The sequence below is a fragment of the Hypomesus transpacificus genome, unplaced genomic scaffold (assembly GCF_021917145.1).
Source record: "Hypomesus transpacificus isolate Combined female unplaced genomic scaffold, fHypTra1 scaffold_31, whole genome shotgun sequence".
Taxonomy (NCBI): Eukaryota; Metazoa; Chordata; class Actinopteri; order Osmeriformes; family Osmeridae; genus Hypomesus; species Hypomesus transpacificus.
This window is the reverse complement of record NW_025813837.1, coordinates 1291755-1311600: the sequence shown is the minus strand read 5'-3', so window position 1 is coordinate 1311600 and position 19846 is coordinate 1291755. Positions and strand designations below refer to the sequence as shown.

Here is a 19846-nt window from a genome sequence, read left to right as displayed (position 1 = left end):
GGAAGGAGAAGAGGAGAAGAAACAGGATGATTAAATAACAAAGAGAGCCCACTGTCACTCGCTCCTCGCAAACACAACACTCTGATTGCTACTGTTGTTCCCTTGTCCTCAATCTCTTCCTGATTATCTCTCTCAGAACGACGGCATCCGTCCTTCTCTCCTGCCTTCTCTTCTTTCCTTTCTTCTTTCCTCTTCCTTCTCTCCTTCCTTCACGCCTTCCTTCACTCCTTCTCTCCTTCCTTCTCTTCTTTCCTTTCTTCTTTCCTCTTCCTTCCCTCCTTCCTTCAAGCCTTCCTTCACTCCTTCCTTCACTCCTTCTCTCCTTCCTTCTCTCCTTCCTTCACTCCTTCTCTCCTTCCTTCTCTCCTTCCTTCACTCCTTCCTTCACTTCTTTTCTCCTTCCTTCACTCCTTTCTTCACTCCTTCCTTCAAGCCTTCCTTCACTCCTTCTCTCCTTCCTTCACTCCTTCCTTCACCCTTTCCTTCTCTCTTTCCTTCTCTTCTCTCCTTCCTTCTCTTCCTTCCTCCTCCTCTCTTTCCTTCACCCTTCTCTCCTTTCTTCTCTCCGGTCCTTTTTCTCTCTCTTTTAACAGTTCTCTCTTTCTGCATTGCCTTACTGTGTGTGTGTGTGTGTTTTATTGTGTGCGCGTAGCAGTGAGCTGTTCTCTGCAGTGGGACATGTTACGCCAGACCCGGCAGTGCTGTGAAGCAGCACGGTAAATTAGAGATGAGCGGCGAGGAAGAAGGGGGCCGAGATGGAGGCATGGAGGGAAGCAGAGAGGGCGAGGGCAGAACTAGAGTCGGCGAGGAGGGAGAAGGAGGGTTAGGAGAGGAGGCGAGGAGGAGAGGGTGAGCAATGTGTTCACTTGGTGTGAAGAGAGAGACTGTACACTTGAAATGCAGTGTAAATGAGTGTCTGGATATCTTGGCAGGGTTGAAGCGTTGTACTGTGTGGTGGCAGGAGAAGTGGAGGAGAGGAGGAGGAGAGGTGAAGGAGAGGTGGAGGAGAGAAGGAGGAGAAGTGGAGGAGAGGAGGAGGAGAGGTGGAGGAGAGGTGGAGGAGAGAAGGAGGAGAAGTGGAGGAGAGGAGGAGGAGAGGTGGAGGAGAGGTGGGGGAGAAGTAGAGGAGAGGAGGAGGAGAGGTGGAGGAGAGGTGGAGGAGAGGGAGAGAAAAAGTGGAGAAGAGGAAGGGGAGAGGTGGAGGAGAGGGCGAGGAGAGGTGGAGGAGAGGTGGAGGAGATGTGGAGGAGAGGGCGAGGAGAGGTGGAGCAGAGGTGGAGGAGAGGTGGAGGAGAGGAGGAGGAGAGGTGGAAGAGAGGGGGAGGAGAAGTGTAGGAGAGGAGGAGGAGAGGTGGAGGAAAGGTGGAGGAGAGGGAGAGAAAAAGTGGAGAAGAGGAGGGGGAGAGGTGGAGGAGAGGTGGAGGAGAGGGCGAGGAGAGGTGGAGGAGAGGTGGAGGAGATGTGGAGGAGAGGGCGAGGAGAGGTGGAGGAGAGGTGGAGGAGAGGTGGAGGAGAGGAGGAGGAGAGGGGGAGGAGAGGAGGAGGAGAGGGGGAGGAGAGGGGGGAGGAGAGGAGGAGGAGAGGTGGAGGAGAGGTGGAGAGGTGGAGGAGAGGTGGAGGAGAGGTGGAGGAGAGGTGGAGGAGAGGAGGAAGAGAGGTGGAGGAGAGGTGGAGGAGAGGTGGAGGAGAGGGGGAGGAGAGGTGGAGGAGAAACAAGGAACAGAGAGGAGCTCAGAGGAACGCATCATGCAAGATTGAGGAGAACGGAGGCTAAACGCTTTTCTCATCCTCCGCTCATCGCCAGATGAGACCCCAGGGACCCCTGAGAGCAGCCCCTCATCCTTAGGTCCTGGCCAGAGCCCGGCCCCCAGGGCACGGTTTAAAGGAGATCTCCCATCTCTGAAGAGGAGAGCGGTTATGTCCGCAAGCTTGTCTTGTTATTTGCCATTGACCCAGTCCAACCCTGACAACCACACTGAGGCAGAGGAAACCAGGACAGATCGGGCCCTGCAATGCAGGGGATTCACAACCCGAACACGTGTATGGGAACACACACGACACAGCAGCATGGACACACACACAGACACACACGCACACACACACACAGGTGAATAAACACACATGCGCGCACTGGGAGCTTGTTCACACACACGTACAGACACACAAACGTAAATACACACAAATCTACAGGGTCATGTCCACACACACATACAAGCAAAACACGCACTTACACAGAAAAAGTCAAACCCACACACATAAAGACTCGCAAACATTTGTATTTTACAGCCTACACACGCACGCACGCACACACACATACACTTTACACACGGATCCTCCTATCCCTAGCAGTGCCTCATATTCCCATTGAGAATATATTGGCCAATAGCTGACCCCCTGCAACCCTGTCAAGTATCCACATCAATAAACAAGCCCCCTGATTGGCTGGGAGCATTGCCAACAGCCCCACCCCTGCCAAGCTTTGACGTGTGGCATGTGACATTAACTGTTGGTCTGGGAGGAATGGGGGAGGAGAGGGGGGAGAAGGGGGCAGGGGGGGGGGGGGGGGGGGGTGGACGACACACTCCGGAGAAACGACTTCTACGTGTTACCTCACTGCGGCTCAGGGAACGAGGAGATGGAGGAGATTTTACCGCGACGAGGAGCAGTTTGAGCACACAGGCTCTGTAACGCTTTACACCTCGGCTACATGGTGTCAACCTCGCACTCATGAGCCTAAAGATAGCACCCCCACACACACACACACAGACAAACACACACGCACAAGCCTAAAGTCAATGCACACACACATAGTAAACTTGGCAAACACACACTGCGCTGTCATCTCCAGATTTCTGAATTCACTTTGACGGGGGACAATCAACCTAACTAACCCTAACTCATCCTGACCTTAAATGACTCTTCCTAACCCTAACCAATCCATCCTAACCGTAACTGCCTAAACCTAACTTTAACCAATTCATTCCCACCTTAACCAACTCATTCCAACTAAACGGACTCCTCCTACCCTAAACCGACTCATCCCAAACCATTATGGACTCATCGCAACCTTAACAAACTCATCCTAGCCCAGCGCTACGGAGACCTCAGAGGGTTTTCGGTCGTGTCTGAGGTCGTCTGACCTTCCGGATAAAGTATTGCTTCAGGAGGCAGACACCAATGAGCAGAATGACCGTTCCACGCTGTATTAGGCTGTTAGTTCCTCTCTGTGCGTGTGTGTGTGTGTGTGTGTGTGGGTCAGATGAGAGTCCCGTGCTGAAGGCATGTAGGCGCACAGACACATCGCCCACAGCCGCCAAGTGCCTGGGCTGTCTTCTCTCTCCTTCTATCTTCACCTCGCTCCCTCCCTCTCTCCTCTCTCCTCGCGCTCCCGGTCCCCTTCCTCGCTTTCTCCCTCTCTCCCTCTGTATTGCTCTCTTCTCTTTCCTCTCTCTTTCCCTCTCTCTCTCCCCGTCTAGCTCTCTCTGTCTCTCTCTTTCTCTCTCTTCCTTTCTCCTTCTGCATTTCTTTCTTTCTCCCCCCTCTCTCCCCCCCCCTCTCTCTCTGCTCTCTCTCCTCTCTCTCTCTCTCTCTCTCTCTCTCTCTCTCTCTCTCTCTCTCAGACAGGCCCACTCTTTAGTGCGGCATCATACATTATGAACCGACCTGCACATCAGACCAGGCCCTGACACAGAAGGGCGAGCCAACCCACACCCCTTTCACCGCGAGCCATTTTTGAGCAATCTCACCATCCAATATCGAGAGGGGAGGAGCATGTCCAGCACTGCACCAGCAGGAGAAGGAGCTCCAACAGGAAGCTCTAGCAGAGCCACAGGAAGCTGCATTTACACAGCCACTGTGGCCAGGATCTCAGGCTGCACATGACCACCGCACATGCCTGTAGGGTTCAATGACCGTGCAGCGATAAACTGAACGATTTGTCATCCAGCTGTTGAACTACCACGTGAAGTCTATATTCTTCGTGAACGCCAGGTTCTGCCTGTCTGTTATTTTGGGGGCCAGGTGGGCCGGGGGGTGGGGGGGGGGGGGGGGGGGGGCAGGGAGGTTGGGGGGGCAGGGGAATAGACCATGCGGCTCTGGCATTTGGCCTTGGCTCTGGCTAAAACTGTTATCGGGGGCGTGGGATAGTAACGTGCATTAGTGAGTAGGACTTCTAGACTACTACAGTAATACTACAGTACTTCTACAGCACTAAAACCCCACTACAGTACTGTTACAACATTGCAACCCTACTACAACACTACTACAACACTACAACAGACTTTCTTAATTCTGGTCCTGAGGAGCCCCCCGCCCAGGATGTTCTAGAATGTTTCCCAGCTCCAACACACCTGATTCAAATGAATGGTCCTTATCAAGCTCAGCAGGAGCTGTGGTAACGACCCATTCATTTGAATCAGGTGTGTTGGAAGTGTTAGAACATGCAGGACCGTGGGACCTGAGGACCAGGGTTGAGAAAGGCTGTCGTCCAACACTACAGCACGAGCAGCACTAGACTGTCCTCAGGATTGTGTGAGTGTTGGTGGTAAACTCACCTCTGGCCGACAGCTTCTTGGTGTTGATGATTTTGGCAGCGTATTCCTGTCCCGTGCATAGCTTCACACACCTGCGCACCACTGAGAAAGCTCCCCTGGAAACGCACACACAACAGGAACCTTGGTGAGAAACGTCAGGGAGAGACGGTGAAGACGCGAATCCCGGATCAAATCATTTGCTGTAAACGACATAAAGACTTGGGGCTTATTTGGTTTTCACAATGTAGGCTTCATGTTTGGTTACCCACAATGTTTGGGGGCTATCTCGTTGTTATGTTCAGTGATCTATGCACTTTTATAAAGCTCTCTCTTGGAAGTCGCGTTGGATAAAAGCGCCTGATAAATGCATAAATGTAAATGTGACAGAGTCTTTTTCTAGTTAGAGAGCCCAGATTTCCACAGTCTCACGCGGTAGCGTAGCACGGGTCACGGTGGCTCCCTGCGTGCATCAGGTGACAACACAGGAGACAGGAAGATCCTGACACCCAAGACCACACTGCTTCCTGTCTGGTTACCATGGCATCATCTCCATACCGTAGTATGTAAGCAGCCTGGCCCGCATTACTAAAGCACACCAGGTGGTAATCTAGGATCCCAGTGCATCTCAAATCCCAGTGCATCAAGCCGAATAGGCTGATGTCCAAACCCTCTCTCTGACATCGGCGACATCAATTGGGTGCGGCAAGTAGACACTTCGTAGAATGTTAGTGTGTGAGGGTTAGACTATAGACTCCATCCTTGTCTCGAGTGTAGTGTGTGAGTTAGTCTGCCTAATGGGCTCCCATGGGATGCCAAATGCAAAATCAGCTATTTCGGTAAAGTGTAGGTGTGTGTGTTTGTGTGTGCGTGTGTGTGTGCAATACACACGTTCAATAGAGCTTCATTCCAGCATAAATACACATGAACACATCATAACCAGGGGGCTGAAGAGAGTGAAGTCTAGCAAGACAAAGATATTACATTTAGCAGACGCTCTTATCCAGAGCGACTTATCAGTAAGTAAAGGGACATTCTCCCCAAGGCAAGTAGGGTGAAGTGCCTTGCCCAAGGACACCGACTCATTTGGCACAGCCGGGAATCGAACCAACACCGTTCTGATTAATAGCCCGACTCCCAAACCCCTCAGCCATCTGACATATTCCTAATCACACAGGTTTCTGATGCTGGTAGCCTTGTATTAGAAGCCTGGTGATAAGCAGTAGGTTTGTCTAATACATCTATATTCATATCAATAGAGACAGTTGGAGGCAGGAAAGCAGGGAGAGAGAGAAGGGAAGACATATAGGAAATGGCCCGGAATCGAGCCCAGGCCCCTGTGTTTCGACCAGAGTGGTACGCGCTTTACCCAGGGGAACCTCTAACAAACTGTTTTTAATGTTGTCGTCCATCATCTAAATTCCTCCCCTCAGCCCCGGGCTGAACCCTTCCTAGTACGCTACATAACCCCTACTAACGATAGAGGACATTCCATGTTCTTTTCACGTTTCAACCAGGGGCGTAGGCAGAAGAATCTTTTTGGGTAGGCCGAGAATTTTTTTTACTTTGGGATGTGAACCCGGCGCATCATTTTTCGGAGATATTGTCGTTTTTGGCTAGGCCTTCGATCGAATTGGGTAGGCCTGTGTCTACCTCTGCCGTGGCAACGCCTTTGGTTTCAACATTCCATCCAGCAGTTTCTTCATGTCTGCAAGAACCGTCTAGGACCCCCGACAGAGCGTTGAAACTGAAAAGGCTCCATCTATTGTTGTGAAGGGCTCAAGGACTATATAGGGTCCTCTATAAGCGGTTGTTTAGTTTTTTTTACGTTGTATGCTGCCGTCGGTGAGACTCCCAGAGAGAGAATTCTGAACGACCAATGGCAAGGCTGGGTCAGTGGTCACCAGAGGACTCGAGCTGCCCAGTGACCATGAGTCAGAGACAAATACCACGCCCGCTCTGAAATACACACCCCGGCATATGACTGAGGGTCACACACACGTATACGCACACACACACACTGGCACACACTGGCACACGCGCGTGCACAGAGCACGCACACATGAAGCACCTCGGGGATTTCGACACACGCAAGCCACAACAACTTCCAACCCCAACAACGACCCTGGCCGAGCATCTGTCCACTTAGCCGGGAGAGGAATCGGTGTGCCCACACAGTGCTCTTCAGAATGCCCTGTGTCTGCCACGCCCCGTCTCAATGGAGAAATGTAAGTGATTTTGAACGCCCCTCCCACCCCACCTCACCCCTTCCCCCCCCCCCCCCCCCCTTCCCCTGCATCCATACACCTCCGTCCCACATAGCTCAGAGGGTGGGGTGTGCCGGGAAATAAGACAAACACACACGCAGGTACACAGACACGCACAATCCAGGACACACACACACGACCGTACACACTTACTGACAACACCACCCGACAGCTGCACTCGGAAAGTTTACCCAGCAAAGTGAGGTTTCTTTACTAAAGCGCCCTGCTTAGTGAAAGGTGTGTGTGTGAGTGTGCGCTTACGTGTATGTGCTCCTTGGGAGATATAAACTCAATGCAGTGATAATCCCCAAGCTGTGAGGCGTACAGAGAAACAGAGGTAGGTATAGGTTGTCATCGTCAACACTTCCCATTCTGGATTAGTAGGGAGGGGAATACTGGGTGGAATAAATCCTAGGGTCTTTGTGGTTCAATTCCTGAGCTTAAATCCACAAACGGCCCTGCTTGTGGATTTAGATGGGTATTGTATTTTCTTTTTCTGTCAGAAATTCAAGCTGTATACCAGACAATCCTCGAACACACTTCAAAGGCATACGTGGAGTCTAGGTCATCGTGGCGATTAAGCAAAACCCTAATGCACATATAAATGTTGATCGAGCCTCGGAGTTTAGCTCAATTGTCTGGAGGCGGGGGTATTGCTAAATAGTTTTTTCTCCTTTTGAGCTGTTAGGAATGACAATCAAGATGTTGTTTATTTATAGTGAGATGAAACAGGTAAACTAAACCACATTTTTCATAGGCCTATATAAAACTTTTTGAAGAGCGGGTGTAAGATATTTTAAAGAATTTGTCCCAGTCGGACGACCCTGACTCCTAACATGGAATTTGTGACACAGACCCAACCTTCAGTTTAACTTGCGCCTCCATCAAGTGAAAGATTGCCTAACAGACGAGACGCCGATGTCAAGACATAAATGCTATTTCCCAAATAAGCAGTATGAGAATTGGCCAAAATGGCGTTACATCTCACATATGCATGCCGTCCATGTCCATGGCACGTCATTGACAATCAACTTTTAATACGTATCTAAGAAACTACAGGTTACAGCGCGATTTAAAGCCACCAGCGTACAGCAGTCAGTGCACTGTTCCCGCTTCGAGGGGGAGAAGGCGGCGGCGGCAGAGCGGCAGCTGTGAAAGGGGCGTATCCCCCCAACAGGGTGTCCAGAGCCAAGAGGTTAGCGAGCTACATTTTCGGAGAGCTTAACATTGGCGTTGGTTGAGCTACAGCAATACTTCTTCGGGGAACTCATGGGCCGTGCCTGTGTGTGTGTGTGTGTGTGTGTGTGTGTGTGTGTGTGTGTGTGTGTGTGTGTGTGTATGTGTGTGTGTATGTGTGTGTGTGTAGAGAGAGAGAGAGAGAGAGAGAGAGAGAGAGAGAGAGAGAGAGAGAGAGAGAGAGAGAGAGAGAGAGAGAGAGAGACCAGGGTGGAGAGTGAGTGAGCGTATTTTGAGAGCGCGAGTTGTCACCCTTGCCTTGCGCTCCTGTCCTCCAGAAAAAGACCACACCAACAACACCGACGAAGCCAAACTAACAAACGGACTGACACATTCAATACATGTTTGTACAACTTCCAAAAACAAACGCTTACTTTCCCAGTTCCTCGTAAAGCTGAAATTCGTCCGTGAATCGTGTACAGGTTGTAGTAGCCATGTCTCCGTATATCGTGGGTGTTTCACAGCTTCAGCTGCTCCTCTGTCCGCCGTAAATATGAAATTAGTTTTCAAAATATGCGTTCAATATGTCTACGGCCGCCTTCTCAAAGAGAGCCCTTGAAAGCCAGTAAAGCTCTAGTTGAGTGAAGGAGAGGTTTGATATGCAAGGCTAGCGACCAAGGTGGTTGCTTGCTCGCGTCACGTCTCCCCCACTATTTAGCTTCTGTACTGTAGGCTACGGCTCGTCTCCGGTGCGCTTGGCTCTTGCTGCGGACAGAAACAGACCCGTTACAATCCGCTCTCCGCCGCCCCCGATCGGATTCGGCGCGCAACTGCTTGCGTGGGCAACGTAATAGCACACAAACGCCCCGCTTGTACAGTGCGTACTTCCAAATAGGGGCAAATTTATGAGGGTGGTTATTTGTGTTTTGAGCATTATCACTATGGCACTCAATGACATGCGTACAGGCACATAGCCCACAGAGGCCATGACAGAAAGGCAGCCGTCATGGGAAAATAAATCTACTATGCAACCCATAATCCCAACCTCAAATATATTGAAAGCATGATTGCATGATACAGACTCATGCGCTGAACCTGACACACCACTGCACATGAGGAATCGAATGACACTTATAAGATACCACTGCACCGTGGACAGCTAGCTGTGGTTAGCCCACAATGTCAATAAATCCCTCGTTGCATTGTATAACTATTTCCTTTCGCAGTACAGGAAGTGTGTTTGCGGATGTGCTACGATAGCGCTCAGCAAGTTTCAACAGAAAAAAAAACTGTCACTCGTTTCAATATTACCATGACACATGTCACAGAAATAGTCTGAGTCCTCCATAAAAGAGGCCATACATAAGGTACAAAACAAATATGGGCTTCCTATCTCCGTGGTGAAAAAAAGTTTTTAATAATAATACCTTGAAGTAGGCTACCTCACACCCCAATTTAGTAATTTAATACAATTATGCGGCCAACTTCGAAACCATAATTAGGTCTTTTATCCCGTCCCAGTCATTTTCATGGGTTATGTAATTTTCCAGATGTAGAAAAACAGTTCACGGACTGTTCACTCCCACATGTCTTAATGGGGACTAATACCACATCATTGCTTCCAATTAGCTTTATTAGTCAACTGTGACTCAGCGGGGAACTGCTCGCTTCGCCTTCTATGTGGAGTATCAACATCAAGTGACCTTCTCCAACTCTCGGTCACATCGTTACCAGTGCAACGGCTATTTGAACGTTATTCCTCATGATTTTACAAATGCGTTGAGGCGGAGTCGTGCCTCAAAGTTGACGGTCATTTGGAACTGGTTTTATCCTGCGGATGTGTGATCGGGCTGACAGCCTGAGGTGCTCTGGGTGCCGCTACTACATGTGATTCACTTAGCAGATGGTTTAATTCAAAGCGACATCAGAGAGAGCAGCATATATGCAACCTTCACTAGGATTCGCTTGCGGTTCTCGCGTTTATGCACTACTGTAATACTGGAAAGAAATGAAAGGGAGTGAAGGGGGAGGATAAAGAAGAGGTAAAGTCAACCTTTATTTCGATCAGTACAGAACACACACACATCTCTCTTCGACACACACACACACACACACACACACACACACACACACACACACACACACACACACACACACACTACAGTACATCTCAAACAGGGATTAGAGAGTTGCCATGACAGTAGAATAAATTAACACATCAAGAACATGTTTCAGTCCTTACAAGACAGGAGAGGACAGTTAGGGGCAGTACTATCATCACACACACACACACACACACTGTGGGCTCAGACCAGCAGTCTGAGGGAGTTGACATGGAGGTGGTAGAGGAAGTCTGCGTATGATGCGCCGCCGTTGGGACTCTTGTCTTCCACTAGGAGGCGCTGCAGGGACTCCTCACCACTGTCCCCCTGCTTCACCACCACCAGCTGGGGAGGGGGAGCACACACACATGCACACACACATGTATACACACAAACATGTTGATTTATCTGAAGAGCCATTCATGACATATTTAGCTGTCATTTGGCTGTCATATCAACAAGATAGAGACAGAGAGAGATTGAAAGACAGAGCGAGAGTGAGAAAGAGAGAGAGACAGAGCGAGAGTGAGAGAGACAGACAGAGAGAGAGAGAGAGAGAGAGACATAGATAGAGACAGCTAAAAGAGAGAGGAGCAGAGTCCGATTCCCAGACAGTCCAGAGGGTCCCTCCCAGGCCTGTGACTCCCCCTCAGGGGAGCTCACCTTGAGGGCTGTGGGCCCCTGAGAGCCCAGCGTCTGGAGGAGAGATCTCACGCTGATGGAGAGAGGGTTGTCAAGGACAGGCAGCTTCGTCTGGATGAACACACACACACCGTAACACACAAACACACACATACACTCTTTCATCAGTTTCAAATGGAATCCGGTTCCACAAGGATCTGAGAGTTTATCCGTCCTTCCTATCCTCCCTTTGTTTCATGCCATTCACGACTCCGCACCCCCCTCTCCCTCCCTTCACTACCCCTCCCCTCTGACTCCCCCTCCGCCTCCCCAGACTCCCCCTCCCTATCTCCCCCCCCCCCCCCCCCCACTCTCTCCCTCCCTCACCTCTCCAGAGGGCAGGGATGCCAGGCAGCGCGTGTTGAATAGCAGCTCCAGGGTGTGTGAAGGGACGGTGTGGCCCACCCAGATCAGCAGGCTGAGGGGGGAGCTGGCCAGGTACAGCCCCCCCGGCTCCAGGCTGGCTCCAGAGCAGCGCAGGGCCGGCCCCAGGCTGGGGCCGCTGGCATCACCAGCCATGTCATCGCACCCTGTCTGCTGGGAGGGGGGGGAGGGGCAGGGATGGTGGCGACATCTTGGATACTATCTACATCATCATCATCACCATCATCCTCATCTCCACCATCATCCACACCATCATCATCATCATTTCCACCATCATCATCATTATCATCATCATCATCATCTCCACCATCATCCACACCATCACCACCATCATCATCTCCATCATCATCATCATCATCATCATCAACTCCTTATCACCACCACCATCCTGATCCTCCTACCAGTGGCAGGAGCAGGGGGTAGAAGTGGCGTGCGGTGGAGGCGGTGTCCATGGCGACCAGCTGGCTGCGCAGCGCCAGGCGCGTGTGCACGGAGCAGCGCTGGGCCGGCAGCAGCACTTCGCTCTTCCTCAGGCTGTTGATGTAGACGGGCAGGACCCGCAGGTGCTGGGGGAGCACCAGCTGGGGGGTCACACACACACACACATTCACACATATTGACACATACACACACATTCATACACACACACGCACACATTCACATATTCCTGTTAGCGAACGAGACACGGACGCGTTGCGTGTGTACGCGTGTGTCCTGTCACACGGACCTGACCCGGGGACACGGAGGTGGAGCTGCAGTGTTTCCTGTAGCAGGCCAGCGCCTCCGTCACCTCCGTCTGCAGTTCCTCTCTCAGGTCCTGCAGGGGGCGCTCCAGCGCTGAGCAGTACACTGCACGCACGGGGCGACACGGAGGAAGAGAGACAGGAAGCCAGGGTCAGAGCCAGGGTCAGGACGGACAGAATACAGTACACACATGAGTAGGCTACACACACATGAACATGCGACACGCGCCACGTCACGTTACACACACATGAACATGCAACACGCTCCAACATCACATCTCCCAGTTGGAGGCGCTGGGCTTGTAGCTCCTTACTCTTCTTGCAGTAGAAGGTGAGCAGCGTCTGGGCCTGGCAGTGGCGGAAGGTGTCCAGCAGGTGGCGTGAGCAGCGCAGAGTCAGGGTGTGGACCCGCGTCCTCCGCTCCCCTCGCTCGCTGGTGTAGGACAGAACAACCTGGAAGCCAGCAGGAGATGTCTGCACTTGACATATGACATTTACATTCAGTCACTTAGCAGACGCTCTTATCCAGAGCAACTTACAGTAAGTACAGGGACATTCCCCCCTGAGGCAAGTAGGGTGAAGTGCCTTGCCCAAGGACACGTCATTTTTCACTGCCGGGAATCGAACCGGCAACTTTCTGATTAGTAGCCCGATTCCATAACCACTCAGCCGTCTGACCCCCATATGATGTTGTTGTTGTTGTCTTGGCAGAATCATGTCATATCAATATTGTATTGTTGATCCTATTGATGATGATGATAAGGTATGATGATGATGATGTTGATGGGAAACTGGTTCCTAAGGTATGTTATGTGTTCCATAACATGAGACCATATCTATGAGGATTACCAGGCTATTTATTGGAAGTCTACAATGTGTGATGCATCAAACTATGGCACCATTTCTTCAAATAACCGTCTTTATCAAGAACGCAGGCCTCTACAGTATCTGTAGATGGGATCTCATCCTAGTGAACATTGTGTCAACGTTAACCAGGTTCTGTTCATTGGGGCGGACTGACTGAAGGAGTTACCTGTATGACCACGCCCCTCTTCTCCTCCAGAGCTCTGCTGTGAGACAGCTCAATGGCCAAAGTCGTCCGCCAATCAAGAGATGCCAGGGTGACGTTACTGGGGCTAGGTCCAGGGACGAAGGAGCCGTAACAGCCCGACACACGCATGTCTGTGGAGCAGGAAGACACGGGAGGAGGAGGTTATTACACAACATCCTGTCGAGTGAGCAGGTTAAATCACGACTCTAGCAAGTTTCCTTGTAGTTGAATAGCATCTTTGGAGGCGCCATCTGCATCCCTAGCTAGGCGAGACACAGACTTGAAAATCGTATTCGGAATCTGAAAGAGCACACAAACGCACACAAATTTCGGACCCTGGCTGTTTTCACCTTTACTGACGAAAATCTTGATTTGGGCCCGGTACCCAGTCTCGGTCTCCACACTCATCCGCAGGTCCCTGCCAAAGCGTTCCCTCTCCAGCTCCCCCTGCAGGAGGAAATGGAATCAGTCCTCGACCCGGACACACCCCGGCTCTGAGAAATGGAATCAGTCCTCTAAGGGTCCCACAGGGACACACCCCGACAGGAAGTTGAAGGATTCGAGGAAGTGGAGGGAGGCTCACCAAGAGGTTGTCGTACGAGCGGAGAGCTCCACCTGTCAGGTATGGAACGTGTCCTGGCCAAGCTCCGCCCACATCCTGCTGGCAGAAGGCAAACAGGTGGAGGCCACAGCCCTGGTTGACACACTTCTTAGCCAATGAGACATCCGAATCCAAGGGCTGGAAGAGAGACTGTGAGGTCCAGGGGAGGAGAGAAAGGGGTGGAGTCTCTCCATTATGGAGAGGGGAGGAGAGAGAGAGGAATAGAGAGAAGAGGAGGAGAGAGAGAGGGATGGAGAGATGAGGAGGAAGAGAGAGAGGGATGGAGAGATGAGGAGGAAGAGAGAGAAGAATGGAGAGAGGAGGAGAGAGGGATGGAGAGATGAGGAGGAAGAGAGAGAAGAATGGAGAGAGGAGGAGAGAGAGAGGGATGGAGAGATGAGGAGGAAGAGAGAAAGAGAGAGAAAGCAATAGAGAGAAGATGAGGAGAGAGAGAGGGATGGAGAGATGAGGAGGAAGAGAGAGAGAAACGAATTGAGAGAGGGATGGAGAGAGAGAGGGATGGAGAGATGAGGAGGAAGAGAGAGAAATAGAGAGCAGAGGAGGAGAGAGAGGTGGGTCAGTGTCCCTTCCTGGGCAGTATTGTCCAGATACAGTATCAAATGAATGGCCAGTGTCCAGAAGGCTGACATTTTGTTGGTGTGTGTGTGTGTGTTACCTTTGATTTGTTGGAACTGAAGAACCCTGAGGTTTGTGTGTGAGCTCCTTCCATGAGAGGCGCAGAGTGGAAGACGAGCAGCTTCCCAACAGATCCCAGCGCCTATACACACACACACACATGCATGCACACAGAGATAGTGAGTGCGTGTGAGAGAGAGAAAGAGAGAGAGAGAAAGAGAGCCAGAGAGAGAGAGCCAAACAGAGAGACACTCACCTGTAGAATAGCCAGTCCAGCTTTCACAGGCAGTTCCATAGGAGCTCCACTGGAGTCGTTACACTCAGCACTGAACTGAGGGATGAGCTGCAGTACACTGCACACACACACACACACACACACAGAACAATACTTTAAAGCGCTTTACATGTACTTTACTACCATCAGACAGGAAGTGAACACCTCCTTCCTGTCCCTCACCTGTCAATGCTGTCCACACAGTCTCTGAGAGGAACCAAGAGTCCCTCCCTCACAGGAAGTTGGAAATCCTCTGTCTCCGTGACAACCAGCATATGGGGGCGGGACAGGGCGGGGCTGAGGTCGTAGAGGTGGATCCTGCTGTCGTAGGTCATCAAACCCACACGCACGCCTGACTGGACGGCACCCTCCTCCCTCCGACGAATCAGAAGGGAGATCTCACTTAGCATGGCTGGAAGTGTGTGTGTGTGTGCATACATGTACGTACGTGCATCTTTGCGTGTGTGTGCACGTGCGGTGGGTGTGTGCATGTGTGTGTGAGCATGGCTGTGTGTGTGCATGTGTGTCAGTGTGTGTGTGTGTGTGTGTGTGTGTGGTTACTTGTTCAGAGACGACAGGAGGGCCTGGAGCTCCCGGCACACGAGGTCCAGGTGTCCTCCTCTCAGAGCCGGAGGTGACACGTCTACAGCCAGGAGCAACACGGCAGGCTGCTCCTGCACACACACACATAAACACACACATCAACTTACACACACACACGTTGTCTGTCGTTGAGGATCTCATTGGCACACACACTCAATAGTTTGTGGTGTGTACTGCGTAGTATGCAGTGCACAGTGTGTAGTGTGTAGTGCGTAGCGTACCTGCTGGTTGCGGACAACCTCATAGGAGCCCAGACTGAGCTCTGGCCTCGTCTCTCTGTCCATCCTCACTCCTTCTGTTCCCCTGGTGGGCTGGTAGTGCTGCCATGACACTGAGGGAGGGATTATCAAGGAGAATAAAAACACTGACCAGAGATCAGACCCGAGGAGGCCAGGGCAGAAGAAGCCAGATGAGGACAGACCTTCATTGAGTTTCCCACAGAAGGGGCAGTAGAACCTCTGGCCACAGTCCTGCCAGGTCACAGCTGGGCACATGTAGGCCCCACACGCCCCACAGCCTCGCACACACTCCCCCTCACTGCTCACCGGCAGGGGGCGCTGCAGAGCAAAACCCACGGGATCACACAGGCGAATGGAGAGATCTGATCTCCACGAGAAGTAGACGTACGGACTATTTTGGTGTGTTTTTCAAATGTTGTTACGTGCCATTAACCCTTCCAGGGACAGCCAATGCAAATGAGCCTGTGTGGCTAAATAGAACTCATTTACACGATTGATCAAAGTGCTCATGGTTATTTAGTGCGTGTCTCTCTTAAACAGAAGAGACCCAAAACTGTGATAAACGCTGTTGGGTGCCCCACCTCCTGCGGCCCAGGCAGGGCCAGGGGAGTGACCAGGGCCCCCAGGGGGAGGTGGCTGAGCAGGGCCATGGGACCCTCACAGGGGACACAGTAGGAGGTCGCCCGCATGTAGCCTGGCCTGGCGTTACCTGACTCACGCAACACACACACACGCACACATACGCACATACACACGCGAGAAAGTAAAGTCAATACAGAACGCAAAAACAAATGTGCGTCTGTGTTGTGAGCGTTGACTGTGTGTGTTTGAGCGCAAGAAGGAGAGTATGTGTGCGTGTGTGTGCGTGCGTGCGTCTCACCCCTGTCTTCTGTGATGCACTCAGTGGTAGCCAGGGGAGGGAGAGAAGAGCCAAGCTCTGACACAAACACCCTCCCCTCCCACTCTGCCCTGTCATCCTCCATCACCTTCACCTGGTGGGGAGAGAGAGGAGAGGGTGGAGAGAGAGAGATGGGAGGGAGACGGAGAGAGAGAGGGGAGGAAGATGGAGAGTAGGGGAGATGGAAAGAGAGAGGAAGGGGGGTAGCGATGGAGATAGAAAAGGGGCGGGGGTGGATATGGAGAGAGAGAGAGAGAGAGAGAGAGAGAGAGAGAGAGAGAGAGAGAGAGAGAGAGGGTCAGGTGGGTCCACACTGCATCCTCGCATGAGGAATAAGTGACTGTAAAGAAGGAAAGATGAAAAGCATAGAAAACAGGAAGATTGGAGAAAGAAAGAGTTGGAGAGAGTTCTGAGCAAGTTGAGAGACTGAGAGAAAGAGAGAGAGAGTTTCTGAAAGAGAGAGAGAGACGTACAGCACTGGGTAACAGCTGAGGCTGAAGACCGTAGCGGGACTCAGAGCTGGGACTGGAGGTGGCCCCTGTCTCTCCTGGAGACAGACACGGCTGGACACACAGAGAGAGAGAGAGAGAGAGAGAGAAAGAGAGAGAGAGAGAGAGAGAGAGAGAGAGAGAGAGAGAGAGAGAGAGAGAGAGAGAGAGAGAGAGAGAGAGAGACAGGTTAACCAACATCCTCTGAACACGGAACATTAAGTCAGCAGACAGTTTTTTTTAAAGCAACATACAAACAGCGCCTAAAGAAAGCACAGCCGAAGATCAAGGACAATAAGAGCATAGTTCTAACAGCACTTAGAATCAAAGGAACGGTCTGTGTAACGACATACACTTACAATGTTCCCTTTAAGAGATATAGCTTCATAAGAGACAGGTGTCGTGATGTAGGTGTTCTCTCACCAGATGTGTAGAGGCCTCCTGTAGAGACTGTTCTCTGCAAGGATGGGATGCTGTATCAGCAGTGTAGCCAGCACCTGAGGGAGGAGACAAATACATGGAAGATATTAGACAACAAATAGAAAATACAAATAAAAATGGATTTGTCGTTGATGTTTCCATGCTGGTACAGGGTAATTACAATGCCATACCAAGGCAAACTGTTATGACAGTTTTTGCAGCATGGCTTGACGTTTGAATTGACCAGGCAAATTAAAAATCTGTTTCACACGATCATTGAAGGGTAGCTCGAGTACATTTTGATATGTTGCAACGCAGCTTACCAGTGTATGGCTGTTGAGGGGAGGCCAGAAGAGGTTGCTGTTGGACTGGGGAGGAGGGAGACCAGCCTGGCTGGACAGGGCAAGAGGGAGACCAGGCGGGCTGGACTGAGGAGGAGGGAGACCAGCCTGGCTGGACAGGGCAAGAGGGAGACCAGGCGGGCTGGACTGGGGAGGAGGGAGACCAGGCGGGCTGGACTGGGGAGGATGGAGACCAGGCGGGCTGGACTGGGGAGGAGGGAGACCAGCCTGGCTGGACAGGGCAAGAGGGAGACCAGGCGGGCTGGACTGGGGAGGAGGGAGACCAGGCGGGCTGGACTGGGGAGGATGGAGACCAGGCGGGCTGGACTGGGGAGGAGGGAGACCACCCTGGCTGGACTGGGGAGGAGGGGGACTGGGACCAGACAGGGGGGGGTGGACACCTCTGGATGGGGCGTGTACTCCATGACCCCTGGGTCGGGCTGTGTCCCATATCTGGAGGATGGCTGGGGTCTTCTCCATCAGCCTGATATGACTGACGGGCATTGGTGGTTCCATGGGAGGAGGCTACCCTGAGCGGAGGGGGCCCTCGTAAGGATTTTGGTCCACTGGAGGATGGGGGTCCACGGTTGGGAAGGGCCAGTGTGGTTGGAGGGGGGTGGTGGGTTGCCAGGTTTGAACAAGGCACCTCCAGTGGAAGACTTTGGAGTATATTGTTGTGGTGTGGTTGTAGGGATGGTGTGTGGGAAGGCCTGTGTTTGCAGTGTGGATCTGTGGGTGGGTGTATGCTGAGAGAACCCTGGCTCTGCGATGATAAGAGGGGGAAAGTGCCTCCACAGTCCTGGTCCTGGCTCTCCAGTATGGGCCGTTGGAGGTTGTTACCACCAGGGCCCTGGGCGGTGGTGGAGCCCAGGGTCAGGTACTGGAGGTTGGGTAAGGGGGGACAGGCTGGCTTTGGAGGACTTCCAGTCTGGGGTGGAGCTACGGACCAGCCGTTCTGACATGGCCACAACTGGCCAGAGGTCAATGTGTGATTGGATGGCGAAGTGTCCATCTTGACCCATACTAGACTGTGATTGGAGATTACTCACATTGGAGGCGTGACCTGGAAGAAAACAGTTCATAATGTATGACAGCACAGTTACAGCGAGCCCTTGGCCTCTTTCTAAGGTATCTGTCGAACTATTAATTAAACTGGAATCATTCTGCCCTTTGCATTGCAGGGTGAGATGTTGATAGCAATTGTCATGGGCAGCTGACAAGGTAAACGTACCTTAGACATCCTCGATCACGGTAACAGCTCAACATTGTACTCCGGTGTTCCAACTCCCTCGGAATATTACTGTAGGCTAAATACTGCTGGTACCGTAGCAGACAATTATTCCTGATTTGATTTGCTGCAACCGCGTCTGCTGCAGGTTCGGAAGCCTAGATATACAGCAACTGAAATAGATCTATTTGGTCATATTTACATCCTTACAATAACATTGTAACGGCACTCGAGCTGCGTGAGATAAGGAAGAGCAGCGCCCGCCCACTTTGACCTCACGTACTGACGACGCACCACTTTTAATTTAACCAATTACAGACAGACGAAATTTCGATTTTTTAGTGAACAATATAGAATACACATTTTCTTAACTGTTATTATTTATAGAAACCATTTCTAAAATGTCTAATACATTTCCTGCATTATGATCATATGTATTGGCAATATTTGGCCACTAGATGTAAGTGTAGACAAGAAAATGGCTGCATTGCAAGAATTGTTTGAATATTTTTTTCATTATGTAATATTGAATGAAACATATTATTCTGTATATTATAATCATTCGTGTTTTTTGTCCAATAACCACATCTAATCATCTAATCTTCTGTAGTGTTCTAACTGACGCAAAGCATTCAAAACATTTTTTCACCATCGACATGGAAATAGGCTGCGTGACCACAACGCAAATGTATTGCAAGAACATAGTCAATGAGCAACACGTGTTTTAGGCATTCCTATATTATTTGACCTGATCTACTTGGTCCGTTGTCATGTTAAATGGACGCACAACCGAAGCGTTTCCAGACAGGTGTGATGTCATGCTGGTCCAGTCCGCAGTTCGGTATCTGACGGTGAGTGAATCTCGTGTCGCTCAAGACTGGAGCCCAGAATCCCTGAACACAGACAGCTCTCTGTCCAGGGGCGGATAAATATACCTTCCAGGAACTGAGGAGTGGAGAAGTAGACCAAACTACAGGAAAAAAACTGAAAGAAATTGGAGAGGGAGGAGGTAGGAGGGAGTGGGGTGAACGAGTGGAGGAGAGGTTAGAGATAAATATTTGATCTGCTCTCCTCTCTGCCCCCCGCTCTCAACGTTATAAAATTAATGGGGGGGCAGGGGCCTGGAAGGCTTCAGGTGCATTTACACTGGTACTTTTTTTCTAACACACACACAAACACACGCAC

The 19846-nt window shown here is 51.2% G+C and overlaps 1 protein-coding gene across 3 annotated transcripts; it reads right to left on the bottom strand.

The window, feature by feature from the left end:
* Positions 1-10073: 10073 nt before the first annotated feature.
* si:dkey-13n15.2 (protein transport protein Sec24C) lies at positions 10074-18929 on the bottom strand. Of its 3 annotated transcripts, XM_047015807.1 has the most exons (21): positions 18665-18929; positions 17416-18496; positions 17096-17169; positions 16658-16747; positions 16167-16278; positions 15868-15995; positions 15469-15604; positions 15269-15378; positions 15006-15118; positions 14628-14819; positions 14427-14523; positions 14211-14312; positions 13517-13684; positions 13284-13380; positions 12916-13064; positions 12197-12335; positions 11867-11988; positions 11541-11720; positions 11083-11292; positions 10738-10827; positions 10074-10419 (listed from the first exon to the last, which is right to left on the bottom strand). In XM_047015807.1, the coding sequence occupies exons 2-21, from the start codon at positions 18443-18445 to the stop codon at positions 10279-10281; spliced, it is 3480 nt and encodes a 1159-aa protein (XP_046871763.1). In that variant the 5' UTR covers positions 18446-18496; positions 18665-18929; the 3' UTR covers positions 10074-10278. The 3 variants fall into 3 exon arrangements, with proteins under 3 accessions (XP_046871763.1, XP_046871761.1, XP_046871762.1); XM_047015805.1 differs by having other exon boundaries at positions 10329-10827; XM_047015806.1 differs by having other exon boundaries at positions 10329-10827; positions 11083-11289.
* Between the last annotated feature and the right edge of the window lie 917 nt (positions 18930-19846).

Bases quoted from the DNA above. Each gene is read 5' to 3' on its own strand.
- si:dkey-13n15.2 (XM_047015805.1), bottom strand. From the start codon at position 18,445: ATGGACACTTCGCCATCCAATCACACATTGACCTCTGGCCAGTTGTGG. The intron at 13,685-14,210 runs GTAACACACACA...TGGACCTCACAG, and splicing joins TCAGTTCCAACAAATCAAAG to TCTCTCTTCCAGCCCTTGGA. The intron at 11,989-12,196 runs GTAAGGAGCTAC...CCGTGCGTGCAG, and splicing joins CACCTTCTACTGCAAGAAGA to TGTACTGCTCAGCGCTGGAG.